This window comes from Haematobia irritans, chromosome 4, assembly GCF_050003625.1.
Source record: "Haematobia irritans isolate KBUSLIRL chromosome 4, ASM5000362v1, whole genome shotgun sequence".
NCBI lineage: Eukaryota > Metazoa > Arthropoda > Insecta > Diptera > Muscidae > Haematobia > Haematobia irritans.
The window spans coordinates 90869567-90885487 of NC_134400.1; the positions used below are offsets into that span (position 1 = coordinate 90869567).

Below are 15921 nucleotides of genomic sequence, written 5' to 3' on the forward strand. Positions count from 1 at the left end.
TGTTGGCATTTCGATGTTTGTCTTCCCAGGGCTTCAATACTATCATTAAGACAACTTTCCGATAATATTCGGTATTTATTTTTATCCCACGGTAGATGAATACGAGCGGGTAGCGACCATCGGCCGTTAAGGTGACCCACACCATTATCATCGGCGATACTTGAGTTCTTTTGGCCAATCGTCTTCAGCTGAACTTATTCGTGAACTGTATCAACTTGTATTTTTTTTTTAATTTGCAAGTAACAGAATGAATTGGCTCTGGAATAAATCTCTCAACTACCAGATGAGCGGTTTAGAAATTATGGCAAACTGAAGTTGGTGATAACACTGTGTGTTCTTGATAAGAGAGAAATTCCAAGACGATCTAATACTGTCAGTCTGTCTGATGTAATCACTCTACCGTCTTATTTCTGCACATATTAGTTTTATGTCCGCAAGCAGGACAATTTTGAAAATGGGCTATATTTAGTCCAGGTTTTTGTAAGGCCCCTTTATAAACCGACACTGCACTTTGACAAGATTTGCCTGAAATTGAAAATCTAGAAGTACTTAATATCCTTAAATAGGTGTGCTGAATATGGTGTGTCCATGTATAGTCACCATATATACCGATCTCCAGATTTGACTTCTTGGGCTATATACCACAATTTCTATTCGACTTGTCTATACCTCATATAACCCGATTTCCGCAATTTTTGCAAGTATGTTATTTTAGATCCACAAAGTGATATGTATGTGTAAGTGGATGATGTAGACCCCATATACAACGGTCTCTCGATTTAACTTTTTGAAGGAAATATAAAGAACAATTATGATCCGAATTGCCCCAAACTAGAAATAAAATTTCGCATTTAATTTATCGTGTTCATTGGACTAATGGGAGTTAAAATCTAAAGAATTTTGATTTTGATCCGCCGTTGCCGGTCCCAAGCCCGGATGTGAAAGGAGGAGGGAGGGGCCGCAGTGATCCCTGAATGGCAATCTTTTGTCTTGCGTCTCAGGAACTAGGAGGCCCTTTAAAATCCAGCACTCTGAACACTCGCCCCAAATACACGGACCCTCACCGTTGAAAGTAGGTTTTGCTGGGGGCTAATAACCCACTCAAGTAAAAATATATATATTACAGAAACGATTACAAATATGAGAAGAAACCCATTAACGACGACGACTTTTGGCTTTAAGAAACGGATAATGATTGGTACATGGAACGTGAGATCGCTATCGGACCACTCGCGCTTGGAGCAAGTATGCCGCGAGATGGAATGTTATAAACTAGAAATGCTAGGATTAAGCGAAATAAGATGGCTAAAAACTGGGTCCACACGACTATCTTCAGGACATCTCTTCCTCTACTCTGGAAATAACCATCACAAAATACGCGGAGTTGGACTGCTCCTAACACCTCACTCTAGCAAATGTCTCCTGGAATTTAATCCTATATCGGATCGAATCATAGTAGCTAGATTTAACTCTCGTTTCCGCAAAATATCGGTAATACAATGTTATGCGCCCACTGAACCTGACGACGACGAAGCAAAGATGAGTTTTACTCTCAGCTGGATAGTACAATGACCGCCATCCCTGGAGGTGACATAAAAATAATTATAGGAGACATGAATGCCAAAGTAGGTAACGACAACACAAACATTGAGTCAGTGATGGGCAGAGAAGGACTCGGGCCTACTCGCAACGATAACGGCGAACGTCTCATCGATTTCTGCACACGACACAACCTCTTCATAGGAGGTACAAGATTCATCCATAAGGACATTCACAAATACACCTGGGAATCACCTGACTGCCGTACTCGAAATCAAATAGACCATGTGTTAGTAAGCAAGCTATTCGCAGGCTCCTTGGAGGACGTAAAAACCCGTAGAGGCGCTGATATGGATAGCGACCACCAACTACTAGTGGGAACTTGGGAGTCAAGGATACGGCAGAGAAGCTCGCTGCCAGAGCAGAATACAGACGAGTATCCTTAACCGTAAAGTCACTAGCACAGAACGATAAAAACTTGTATTACAACAACATCGCCGACGAAATGGAGCAAGCAGCAAACACAGGAAACATGCGCAAGGTCTACGCATCCATAAAGAAAATTGGTGGTAACAACATCAGAAATACGGAAATAATTAAAGACAGCGATGGCAACATTCTAATATCGCTAATGTCACAACTCAGTCGGTGGCGGGAATACTATATTGAACAACAGCGAACCCTTGACAGCAGTACATGGCAGCGTCAACACCATATACAAAACGAAATATTGGACATCTCAATCGAGCCTCCAACGACTGCAGAAATCGAAACCGCGCTACTACAGCTCAAGAATGGGAAATCCGCAGGTCCCGATGATATCCCTGCCGAGCTCCTTAAGTATGGAGCATCGACATTAGCCCAGCCACTTTACAGGGTAATTAGAACTGCGTGGGTCACTAACAATATACCAAAACAATGGAAGGAGGGAGTAGTAATAACAATCCCCAAAAAAGGTGATTTGCGCGAGTGTAAAAACTGGAGGGGAATAACCTTACTAAACTCCATAGCCAAGCTCATGGCAACGCTGCTACTCAACCGCATCACCCCCGCCGTGGAAATCATACTTCGAAAGGAACAAGCGGGTTTCAGACAGGGTAGATCTTGCTCAGACCACATAAACACCCTGCGGGTTATCATAGAACAATCAAGAGAGTTCAACTCCCCACTATATCTTCTGTTTGTCGACTTCGAACGCGCCTTCGACACTGTATCAAGGGAGGCACTCTGGGAAACGCTAGCGGAAAAGGGTTTCCCGGAAAAAATAATATCACTTATACAAGAACTCTATAACTCTTCTGAGAGTAGGGTACGGTTCAACAACGCCAAAAGCCTGCCTTTCACACCCACCAGCGGAGTCAAACAGGGCTGCATGCTCTCTTGCTCCTGCTAGATAAAGTGATGGAACAAACCAACACGGAAGCTCCAAATGGGATAAAATGGAATATGACAGAGCGTCTAAATGATATCGACTACGCAGATGATGGCACATCGATTCATCGACATTGAAGATAAACTAAAAAAGTTATCAATAAATACTGCTAAAATCGGCCTGAAAATTAACACAAGGAAGACCAAAATTATGAGGATAAACTCAAACGTGGCCTCAACCCTAGAACTAAATGGCACCATCATCGAAGAAACAGAGTCCTTCAACTATCTGGGAAGTGTCATCACCAAAGACGGGGGTACGGATGATGACATAATTTCGCGTATAAACAAAGCAAGAAGTGCTTTTTACTCCCTGCACAAAGTATGGCGCAACAATAGGATCAGCAGGAAAACCAAACTCCGCATTTTCGACTGTAGTGTCAAATCAGTCCTATTATACGGTTCCACTACATGGGGATTAACCCAATCAAATATAAATAAACCTTTGTCAACCGGTGCCTGCGCAGAATATTATGTATTTATTGGCCAAACACAATTAGCAACACCGATCTTCATAACATAACCAACAGCAACAAAATTGAGTATGGCATAAAAAAACGCAAATGGACTTGGATCGGCCACATACTTAGGAGAAACGACAACGATATCACTAAATCAGCTCTGAAATGGAACCCCCAAGGACAAAGAAGACCGGGAAGACCAAGAAATACCTGGATGAGGTCGGTAAGACGCGAGTGCGAAAGCCAGCATATGTCGTGGAGCCAAGTAAAACACATTGCCTACGACAAAACAAAATGGAAAGATTTTGTAATCGCCCTATGTTCAGAGAACTGAACTTTTAATTATTGTGATTTACTGTACATGTATACACGATATGTAAATACAGGACATATATATATATATATATATATATATATATATATATATATATATATATATATATATATATATATATATATATATATATATATATATATATATATATATATATATATATATATATATATATATATATATATATATATATATATATATATATATATATATATATATATATATATATATATATATATATATATATATATATATATATATATATATATATATATATATATATATATATATATATATATATATATATATATATATATATATCAACACCATATACAAAACGAAATATTGGACATCTCAATCGAGCCTCCAACGACTGCAGAAATCGAAACCGCGCTACTACAGCTCAAGAATGGGAAATCCGCAGGTCCCGCTGATATCCCTGCCGAGCTCCTTAAGTATGGAGCATCGACATTAGCCCAGCCACTTTACAGGGTAATTAGAACTGCGTGGGTCACTAACAATATACCAAAACAATGGAAGGAGGGAGTAGTAATAACAATCCCCAAAAAAGGTGATTTGCGCGAGTGTAAAAACTGGAGGGGAATAACCTTACTAAACTCCATAGCCAAGCTCATGGCAACGCTGCTACTCAACCGCATCACCCCCGCCGTGGAAATCATACTTCGAAAGGAACAAGCGGGTTTCAGACAGGGTAGATCTTGCTCAGACCACATAAACACCCTGCGGGTTATCATAGAACAATCAAGAGAGTTCAACTCCCCACTATATCTTCTGTTTGTCGACTTCGAACGCGCCTTCGACACTGTATCAAGGGAGGCACTCTGGGAAACGCTAGCGGAAAAGGGTTTCCCGGAAAAAATAATATCACTTATACAAGAACTCTATAACTCTTCTGAGAGTAGGGTACGGTTCAACAACGCCAAAAGCCTGCCTTTCACACCCACCAGCGGAGTCAAACAGGGCTGCATGCTCTCGCCAATATTATTCTTGCTCCTGCTAGATAAAGTGATGGAACAAACCAACACGGAAGCTCCAAATGGGATAAAATGGAATATGACAGAGCGTCTAAATGATATCGACTACGCAGATGATATCTGTCTGATGGCACATCGATTCATCGACATTGAAGATAAACTAAAAAAGTTATCAATAAATACTGCTAAAATCGGCCTGAAAATTAACACAAGGAAGACCAAAATTATGAGGATAAACTCAAACGTGGCCTCAACCCTAGAACTAAATGGCACCATCATCGAAGAAACAGAGTCCTTCAACTATCTGGGAAGTGTCATCACCAAAGACGGGGGTACGGATGATGACATAATTTCGCGTATAAACAAAGCAAGAAGTGCTTTTTACTCCCTGCACAAAGTATGGCGCAACAATAGGATCAGCAGGAAAACCAAACTCCGCATTTTCGACTGTAGTGTCAAATCAGTCCTATTATACGGTTCCACTACATGGGGATTAACCCAATCAAATATAAATAAACCTTTGTCAACCGGTGCCTGCGCAGAATATTATGTATTTATTGGCCAAACACAATTAGCAACACCGATCTTCATAACATAACCAACAGCAACAAAATTGAGTATGGCATAAAAAAACGCAAATGGACTTGGATCGGCCACATACTTAGGAGAAACGACAACGATATCACTAAATCAGCTCTGAAATGGAACCCCCAAGGACAAAGAAGACCGGGAAGACCAAGAAATACCTGGATGAGGTCGGTAAGACGCGAGTGCGAAAGCCAGCATATGTCGTGGAGCCAAGTAAAACACATTGCCTACGACAAAACAAAATGGAAAGATTTTGTAATCGCCCTATGTTCAGAGAACTGAACTTTTAATTATTGTGATTTACTGTACATGTATACACGATATGTAAATAAAGGACATATATATAAATATATATATATATATATATATATATATATATATATATATATATATATATATATATATATATATATATATATATATATATATATATATATATATATATATATATATATATATATATATATATATATATATATATATATATATATATATATATATATATATATATATATATATATATGTCATTCGATTTTCTAACAAATTAAGCGAGAATCTAAAATTTCTCTTGAACTGAAACAAACAATTGTGCATATGAATCCTGAATCCTATGTAGTCTCCTTATATAAATATTTCTACAAAGAGGGGATATAAAAATAAATTTTTATGTTTGATCCTTGATAGTGGGTATTTAATTTTCAGTCCGGCCTTATGTATTTGTTATGACAACTTTTGCTATTATTATTAGTCTTTTTATTGTTAACTTTAAACTCACCTGATTTCACTTACATATCACAATATTTATTACTAACAAACACATAACCATATTGGTTATACATGTATGCATGATTTAGCCAATCGACCTTAAGGTCTTCTATATATCTTAACCAGCAATTGAAGGTATCACTTTCAATCAAATGCAACTTTAATTATAGCCATTTGAATAATAGAATTTTGTTTTTAGCTTGTCGGTAGTCAATTACTATTTATCGGTAATTACATGGTTCTCAGAGAATTACATGCCACTTAGAGCTGTTAGGTGCTGTAAGCCATAGATAGACAAATGTATTAGACAATGATAGACCTAATCCTGTCGTGTTTTTCATTTGGTTAAACCATTCAATTTGCTTAAAAGTATATAAATTAGATAATGATAAATGTACACTAAACAGCCGGCAACTATAATGACAGGCGCCGTATAGCCTCTTCTCGTCTTTGTATTTTTACATTTACTCTAAACGTTCATAGCTAAGTAGATAAACGTATTAAACTGTTTTTGATCTGATTACCCCATACACACACACCCACACATCTGAAAAAGGGAAACGGACATACGTAAGCTACTCACATAAATAGAAATATTCACACACACACACACACACACATGCGCTCACATGCAAACATTGATATCTACGACGAAAGAAAACCAATCAACCAAATCGCTTTATTTTAAGTTTAGCAAAAGTTTCTCTTATTATTGTAAAATGCAATCAATTTAAGCCAAATTTACCTTTGTTCCTTCAATTATTGAAAATAGCCAACAATGAAGTAAGCATATACAATGAGACTTACACCCGCATACACCTACGCACACTCCAAACACTCAAGTAAATTATCATGAAAACAGAAACAGAAAAATATTATTAGTTAAGTTAAATTGCATTTGAACATGAGTTAAGTGTAATTGCAAACCAGACAATGCAAACCAGACAACAACAATAAAATATTATGAGAATTTTTAACTACCCATTGTAATCATCTCTGTGTACCCTCACCAATGTGTATGTGTATTTTTCTAGGCAGCAAACAAACGAATGTCGTACATCCCAAAGGTAAAACCAGACAGACACCGACAAATGTAGCCAAAGAGCCCCTCAGTTCGAAACTGTCAGGTGAATACGAATTTCAATTTTTGTTGACTTTTTCTTTTCGTTTTTCTCCGCCATTGTTTCTGAAGTATATATTTAATTACATCAATAATCTATTGAAGCAATCAATGGCTTTCGACTAGAATTAGTAGGAGACATCACTTGTATATACAAAGCTATACGCACACACACACACACTTACACCCCGACATACAAAAACAAAAATACCAAAAATATTTGTATACCCACCAAAAAGCCACATAAATTTTAGTTCTCTATTTCTCAATAAAGAATAGAAAACTGTCTCACCAAACACACACACACTCATAGACATTACTGTTATACTACAATTTGTAAAGATTTCAAGAATGTACATAGTAACTACCGATGTACCTACAATATTTTCTTAATTAGAATCGCCTCAAAGTACAAAAACACTCTTTACCACCATTTAGCCACTATCAGCTACAAATATTCATAGTTCATACTTACACAGTAAATAATTCACGCATTATCCACTTTATATGGCTCACAAGAACCACTCACACACACATACAACCACGCCGCCAACGAAGTCCTCTATGGAGAAGCAGCAAAAAAACTTTGGGAGAAAGGCTCATTTAAGGTGGTCACATTCAAGCCTATTCCCCATTAATGTTGCCAAGAGAACGCATTATTTAGATAACTTACTCGCAAATATAACAGAGGCTATTTGCGAGTGGAATAAAAAATTTCATCATGGCAACCCTGTTCGATGCATATAGCATTTCACTTCAAATGAAATTATCACACCTTTTTCAAATCAAATGCAAGGTTTTCATTTCAAATGAAACTCAAATTACACCCTCGTCGTTTCAAATGATTTTTTAAGTCAGCTCTTCCAATTACTGAATATTTGACTTTTGACGTAGCGACTTTCGTCTTTTTTAATAAGGTACCAGAATAAAAAAGTATATATTACGTTTTCCATTCAAATGCAATATTTCGTCAAATGTCGATCAGGATATTTTGGTTACAATCAAAAGTTGGTTAACCCATTAACACCCAAAATTAAACTGCCGGGAAAAAATTGATTTTATGGATTTTTATTAATTCAGTAAGGATTAAATAAAAAAATGAAAATTTTTTGTTACCTTTTAGAAAAAGGGGTGTCCTCATGGGCAGATAAAGTATAAAATTCCCTAAAGCAGAAGCAAAATTTTAAACTTGTTTATTATAATAAACTTTAAAGTTTTATCTACACACTATCGAGATATTATTTGTGACGAATTATAGATTTTAGATCACTTGGTACACATAGAACGCACTGAATATGACAATTGTTTATCAAATGAGACCACCTTTGATCAGATGCAGCATAAAGCTTACATACGTCTATTTACAATTTCAAAAGTAACGGGTTGCTCATAGTTGTTTGACTTTAGACAGGTGTCCTCATATGGGAACAGAGAACGGTAATGGGTTAATCTATTTTGATCAACTTCAAAGTTCGATTAATCGGTTTAAGGTGTTTCATTCACAATTTGTTTTTTTATTTGCAATAATGTAATTTCCACTTATTCTTGATTTTACAGGGTATCTGACATAAAGTGTTACCAAGAAAACAGGAAACGAAAATCGATTTTCCGATTTTTTTTTAAATTCTAAAAATCGTAATCGACTGATGAATTTATTGTAAGTCGTTTCAAAATGACAACCGACTTTTCGAGTTAGTCAAAAATTTTCCAAATTTTCAAAAATACGAAAAATCGACTTTTTATATTAAAAAACAATAGAAAAGTCGATCATTGAACTTTTCCAAATTTTTTAAAAGTCGAATTTTTAACTATTACAAAAAAAGGAGTTTTTGACTTCAATCATTAATTGATCCAATTAATTATACCTTGTACCACCCTGTGGAACAGGGTATTATAAGTTAGTGCATATGATTGCAAAACGCAGAAGGATACGAGATAGACACATGGTGTCTTTGGTAATATTGCTCAGGGCCGGCCCCTGAGTCGATCTAGTCTGTTCTAGATCCGTTGTGATCAATGTCTAGGTCACACAATTTGGTACAGATCAGAGAATGAAGGCGACCCATTTTTGTCGGCGGCGGCTGACACTAAAGTTTTACCTCTGGCGGCGGCGGCTTGACGGCTAAGCCGATATAAATTTGTCCATTCGGCGGCGCACAATCATCCATTATAAAATCAATTTGAAGTTATTCCAATGGTAATGAGATTAGTTGTACAACCAATCTTACAATCAAATTTACATTTAGTTAAAATTTTCTGAGCTAAATATTTGCAAAAATGTTATAGCAGTTTGAAATTGATTGATTGTGGGTGGAAGGTTCAACATTTTGGCAAAAATACTACAATTATTATTATATTTTTCTGATTTAAATCGATATTTTTGATTAATTGGCGGCTTAATTTGAGTCGAGATGAGTCGACATATTCGGCGGCGGCGTCGACTGGCAAAAAATGGTCGGCGGCGACTGAAATCAACGGCGCGACTCGGCGGCTTCATTCTCTGGTACAGATATGTATTTTGGGTCAGAATAGAACCCTATTGAGGTTTGGAAGAAATCGATTCAGATTTAGATATGTATATTGATTTGCTTAAAATTTCGCAAAAGTAATAAAATTAATAGTACCATCAACTGTGTTAAATTTGATTGAAATCGGATCAGATTAGGATATAGCTCCCATATATACTTTTCGCTAGATTTCTTTATGTATTAAAAAAAATTTAAATCCATTATAAATTATGATATTAATTTATATTGATTGGATTTTTCTTGATTTACGTGAAATTTTGAACAGGGATTAGAATTGGCATTTTCGCTATACATGTCAATTTTGTTTAAATCGGTTCAGATTTAGATAAAGGTTCCCCACATATGTACCTAACTGTCCCCAGAGGCCGGAGTTTCGCCATGACTTGCTCCAAATGTTCACAGAGGTCAAATTTTGTCAAAATTGGAAATCCCTATTTGGATTTATATTACCATCAAGATGAATTCAAAAATTAATTGATCCAATTATATAATTAATTTACATTATTAGTTTGAGCGACTGAATTTTTGTTTGATTCAAAAAGTAATTAAATCAATTAAATTCGTATTTGATTATTTTTTTACAATTTTATTTAAAAAATTTGGGATGATGCTTTTTTTGTGTAATTGGCATTACAATTTATTACTAACCGCATTATATGGTTTATAAACTATCAAAGTTATTTTTGTTTGAGTTTACTAAAAAAAAAAGAAAAACTATTTACAATGGAGAACAAGCTTCACTCCATTATGTTGTATTTGGAAAAACACGATTTCAACATTATAGTGCTGGGTTTAAGCTAGGTATAAGTTCACCACTGTGGTATCACAATGGACTGAATAGTCTAAGTGAGCCTAACCTAACCTAACCTAGGGTTGCCAAACCACATTGTGTTGGTCCAACAAAACCTGCACCAACACTTAAGTAATGGATCTGGGAGTAAAGACTTTATTTCAACGAAATACTCTTTGTAACGATAATTAATAAGTAAAGATAATAAAATTTCTAGTCAAAAATTATATATTGTTCCTAGACTCCCAAGATTATCATATTTGCATAGAAAGCTTGAGTCGACGAATGACCATTTAAAGTATTTTTCCATTTCAAATTTGTTTTGCACATCATGGTAACACGTCATGCCAGCCACCTTGTCTACAAGATCTCTAGAAAAATGATTGTTATTATTCAGGATAAGCTGTGATGTCAGATGTTGGGAATATGCTTTTTCGAGGGGGTTCTTTCCCAAAATTACAAGCGTAGGGAAAAAGGATTTTTTTTTATTTTTATTACAAACGTAGGGAATATTTTCTATTTCCACACAAAAATAATAATAATAATAAATTCGCTTAATATATAATATTAAAGATATTTGAAGATCTAAAATATTTGGAGGTAAAGGCTTTATTCTTGATAATAAAAAATGTTTTTTTTTTTACTGGGACACAGTTTTACTAAAAAATTTGACTTTAAATTAAATTTTAATGTACTGTCGCCATATGTTACCGTGACAATAAGATGTGTACGACAACTTTATTTCCAAATTCAGACACGCCATCCAGTAGAAATTATGCTATGTTTCAAGTAAAAACGTCTTTAAAATAATGTGTTGAAAAACATGTCCTGTTTTTGGACGATTTTTTGCTTTGTAGTCCAGATGCAAAAAGGCAACAAATTTAAAGACAATTTCATTAATTTTAAATAATTTTTCTGAATTTTTAAAATTGTCTCTCTTATCACTGAGTGCTGCCCGATTCTATGTTTAGCTGAATGACAAAGGACCTCATTTTCATAGCCGAGTCTGACCGGCATTTCAGATTGCGGTGCAACTATTTGGAGAAGCTCTGACACACTCAGAGGGAATTATTTACGGGGTATAATCCACCGCAGAAAAACTTTTTGATGTTTGGTCGAAACTGTATTTGTTCGTATTTTACTAATTTGTTTTTGCCGTACGGAAAACATGGAATTTTCTGAAGTTGCGAAGAATATTTTCCAAAACCCTTCCGGCATCACAATCACGCAGAAACAAGTCCTCTGTACGAAGACCGAACAACCAATTGATGGAGGAATGAAAGCCACAGTCACGATCATATTGCCTTAAAAGGTAGATCTAGAGCTAATATTTTTGTGGGCACTTAGACTGAAAAATAAGGGTCCTTTGAAATGACAAATACACTAAATGTGCCACACTTCCCATCTACGTTGAATCATACTGTATACAATTGTGTGGATAACTCTTTTCATTAACGAGATTTAAATGTTCATCAATAACATGTAATTTTTCATAACTCATCATAATAATGAAAATGTTTCTTATATTTTTGGAAATGGTTCTATATTGAATCAAGGAGTCATATATTAGAAACATTTTCCTATTTATGATAAAGTGTCTATAAAAGTTTGAAAATTTGACGAACATTTTCATTGAATTTATGAAAATGTTTCATTTATGAATTAATATGTTGGTTATAGACATAATTCTGGGGATAAAAAAAATTAAGCACTTGTATTTATAATGTAAATAGTAATTTTTCGAATCTTTTTTATATTCAAGTAATCGAATTTAATATCATTTTGGGTCAGCTACATCTCTGAGCAAGACATTCGTATGTATATTAGTAACTAGGAAGTCACTTAATCTACACTGCCAAAACAATTCTATAGCTTTAGAAACCAAACTTTTTCTCCTTATATTTAGTTGAGATATACTTTAAACAATTTCTTCTTATTATATAGAAATAAATTTATTTTGTTCAAGTGCTGATTATCAATCAAATGTGTATGTAATAAAAAAAAAATTGAAATTTACAAATGCGTTTGTAACGAAAGCATTTTGTGTAAATGAGAACATTTTGAAAATAAAATTGTGAAAAAATTTGCATGAAATATAGTTTTAATTTGGAATTTATTTTCGGCATCCTTTGAAGATCAATACTGGCTATAGATACCACTCAATGCAATGAATCGTAAGTGGTCATATTGGTCCTTTGGTTAAAAGTTAGTCATTCAATTTAAGTTTTTAGCTTCTTAGCTTATATACACATAAAAATATTTTTTGTTGTTGTTTAATTTAGAATTCATACATATGTTGTATTTATTACAAATGTATAAAATTTTTTGTATTACAAGCATACCTACATACATATATATAATTTTTAGAATATTTCTATAGTTCAAAACCAAGCAAAAATATGAAATTTTATTTAGCATATTACAAATTTTCTTTGCCAAAAATATTATATATCATAATAATTATATAGACCATTTATAGAGACCAATCGGTAAATTAGTCTTAGCAAACATTTTCTCTTAAGTATTATTGAACAAATTTGTAAAACTTAATTTGTTTTTCTTATCTCTTCTTCTTTGACTTCAAACAAAATAACCTCAAAATACTGAACATTTTCCTTGAAACGCCTAAACTCTTTTGACACACCCCTTCGCCCACGCCTATCAAACAAACAAAAAACACAACAAATCTCACCTCAACTCTTATCACACACGAATCTCAACATATTGGCACTCTCATTCCAAAATCTCCACTTTACTTTAAATGCGATCGTGCTAACGAAACGCTATTGCTTTCACATCCAACTATCACATCACAATGGTCACAACTCCAATCATATTCGAAAAAAAATTGAAAAAAAATCTATAAATTGTGAATCGGTTTAATTTGTCGATCCGGTGATCCCCTTGTAGGCGAAAAAAATACGCTTATTGAACCGCCTCCAATTCCTTCATTTGGTACACCACGACGTCGAGCCTTATCCGCCCGTATACAAGAGCTGAATCGCAGTCTATTGGAGGAGAGAGATGGTCAACCCCAAAGCAGTTACAGTGATGCCGATGACAGTGGATAGATTATTCCTAGTTTTACAAATTAATTTTAAGAGTACCCAATTTCGTATGATCGTAAAATAGGACTATGTAAATTTCCAGTTACCAAAGGCCTATTGATGGGTCGAACGATAGAAAAATAATCGCTTTGCCTCGCGTGGAAGAAAAATTACTTAAGTGACTTTACATAACACATTAGGGATAAGGCCCACTTTTTATTTAGAACATCAGTTTTGATAGAAATGTCAGTTTTTAAATGAATTTCGCCCGAGCGAATATTTATACTGATTGGTTAAGACAATTTTTATGGGTTTTCATGGGTAATTAAAAAGAAAACTAAAATTGAAATCAAAATTAAAATATAAATTTATAACAAAATTATAATTAAAACTAGAATCAAAATTAAATTTGAAATTAAAATAAAACTAAAATAGAAATTAAAGTAAAAATTAAATTAAAATCAAAATTAAAGTTAAATTTAAATTTATATTAAAATAAAATTAAGATTAAAATTTAAATCAAAATTAAAATTAATTTTAAAATTCAAAAAATAAAATTAAAATTAAATCGCTAGATCAACTGAAAATTTCACCACGACCCAGAATATATATAGTTTAATGAGATCTGAGACCAAAACAGAAAAGGAATTGCAACGTTAGTATATAGTATGGTGGAGGGTATGAAAATGAGGCAACCAAACTGAAAATTGTTCAAAATATTCACCCTTATTCCTGAAGTCGCCCTCGCCGTCGCTTTTTGTCGCTTTTCGTCAGTCGCCACTAATTGGTATTCCATTCGTCGATATATTCTGCTATCGAAGAAAATCGATATTCCTGGTGTCGCTTTTTGTCGCCAACATCGTCGCTTTTTGTCGCCTTTATATTTACCAGCGACGAGTTTAGTGTTTAATTTTTGAAGAAGTTTTTTAGACTTTATTAATCGAACAATTTAAAAATAAATATAAACAAGTATATACGGCCGTAAGTTCGGCCAGGCCGAAGCTTATGTACCCTCCATCATGGATTGCGTAGAAACTTCATCTAAACACTGCCATCCACAATCGAATTACTTAAGTTGCGGTAACGCTTGCCGATGGCAAGGTATCTTAAAACCTCCTAACACCATCTTCTAAATTGTATGTAAGTCCATACGTGGTATATATTAAATCAAAAAAGATCGATCCAATACGTATATAATTCAGTTTGACAAAGTAGACATAAAATTTTGACAAAATTTTCTACAGAAATAAAATTTTAACAAAATTTTCTATAGAAATAAAATTTTCACAAAATTTTCTATAGAAATAAGCTTTCGACAAAATTTTCTATAGAAATAAAATCTTGGTAGATTATTTTTGGCTCGAGTGGCAACCATGATTATGAACCGAATAAAATTTGAACAAAATTTTCTATAGAAATAAAATTTTGACAATGATGAAAATTTTATTATGAACCGAATAAAATTTTAACAAAATTTTCTATAGAAATAAACTTTTGACAAAATTTTCTATAGAAATAAAATCTTGGTAGGTTATTTTTGGCTCGAGTGGCAACCATGATTATGAACCGAATAAAATTTGAACAAAATTTTCTATAGAAATAAAATTTTTATGCAATGCTTATCATAGTTTCGGCTATAGGTCGATTAAAAAACATAGGAATGATGTTTTTATTTAAGTTTTATTTCCAATATTTCGGTTGACTTCGTCAAAACCGTTTTCAAGGATTTATTCTGGTGTGCACAGCTTCACACTCTGTTTTACACAATTTTGATAAAATTTTCTATAGAAATAAAATTTTGACAATGATGAAAATTTTATTATGAACCGAATAAAATTTTAACAAAATTTTCTCTAGAAATAAAATTTTGACAAAATTTTCTATAGAAATAAAATTTTGACAAAATTTTCTATAGAAATAAAATTTTGGTAGATTATTTTTGGCTCTAGTGGCAACCATGATTATGAACCGATATGGACCAATTTTTGTGTGATTGGACCAATTTTGGTATGGTTGTTAGCGACCATATACTAACACCACGTGCCTAATTTGAACCGGATCGGATGAATTTTGCTCCTCCAAGAGGCTCCGGAGGTCAAATCTGGAGAATGTTTTATATGGGGGCTATATATAATTATGGAGCGATATGGACCAATTCTGGCACGGTTGTTAAAGATCATATACTAACACCATGTTCCAAATTACAACCGGATTGGATGAAATTTGCTTCTCTTGGAGACTTCGCAAGCCAAATCTGGGGATCGGTTTATATGGGGGCTATATATAATTATGAACGGATGTGGACCAATTTTTGCATGGTTGT

General features: G+C 34.1%; 1 protein-coding gene across 20 annotated transcripts in view; it reads left to right on the top strand.

The window, feature by feature from the left end:
- Shab (potassium voltage-gated channel shaker cognate b) overlaps window positions 1-15921 on the top strand; it is a 559117-nt gene that overhangs the window by 412592 nt on the left and 130604 nt on the right. For 15 of the 20 annotated variants that reach the window (XR_012722069.1, XM_075307721.1, XM_075307725.1 and 12 more), the window contains one exon: window positions 7148-7240. The exons of the other annotated variants lie outside the window; for them this stretch is intronic. Coding sequence is in view for 14 of the 15 variants with exons in the window: in XM_075307721.1 (XP_075163836.1) it covers window positions 7148-7240 (93 nt within the window). In the remaining variant the exon portion in view is untranslated. The remainder of the gene's footprint in view (window positions 1-7147; window positions 7241-15921) is intronic. 20 annotated transcript variants of the gene reach the window in all.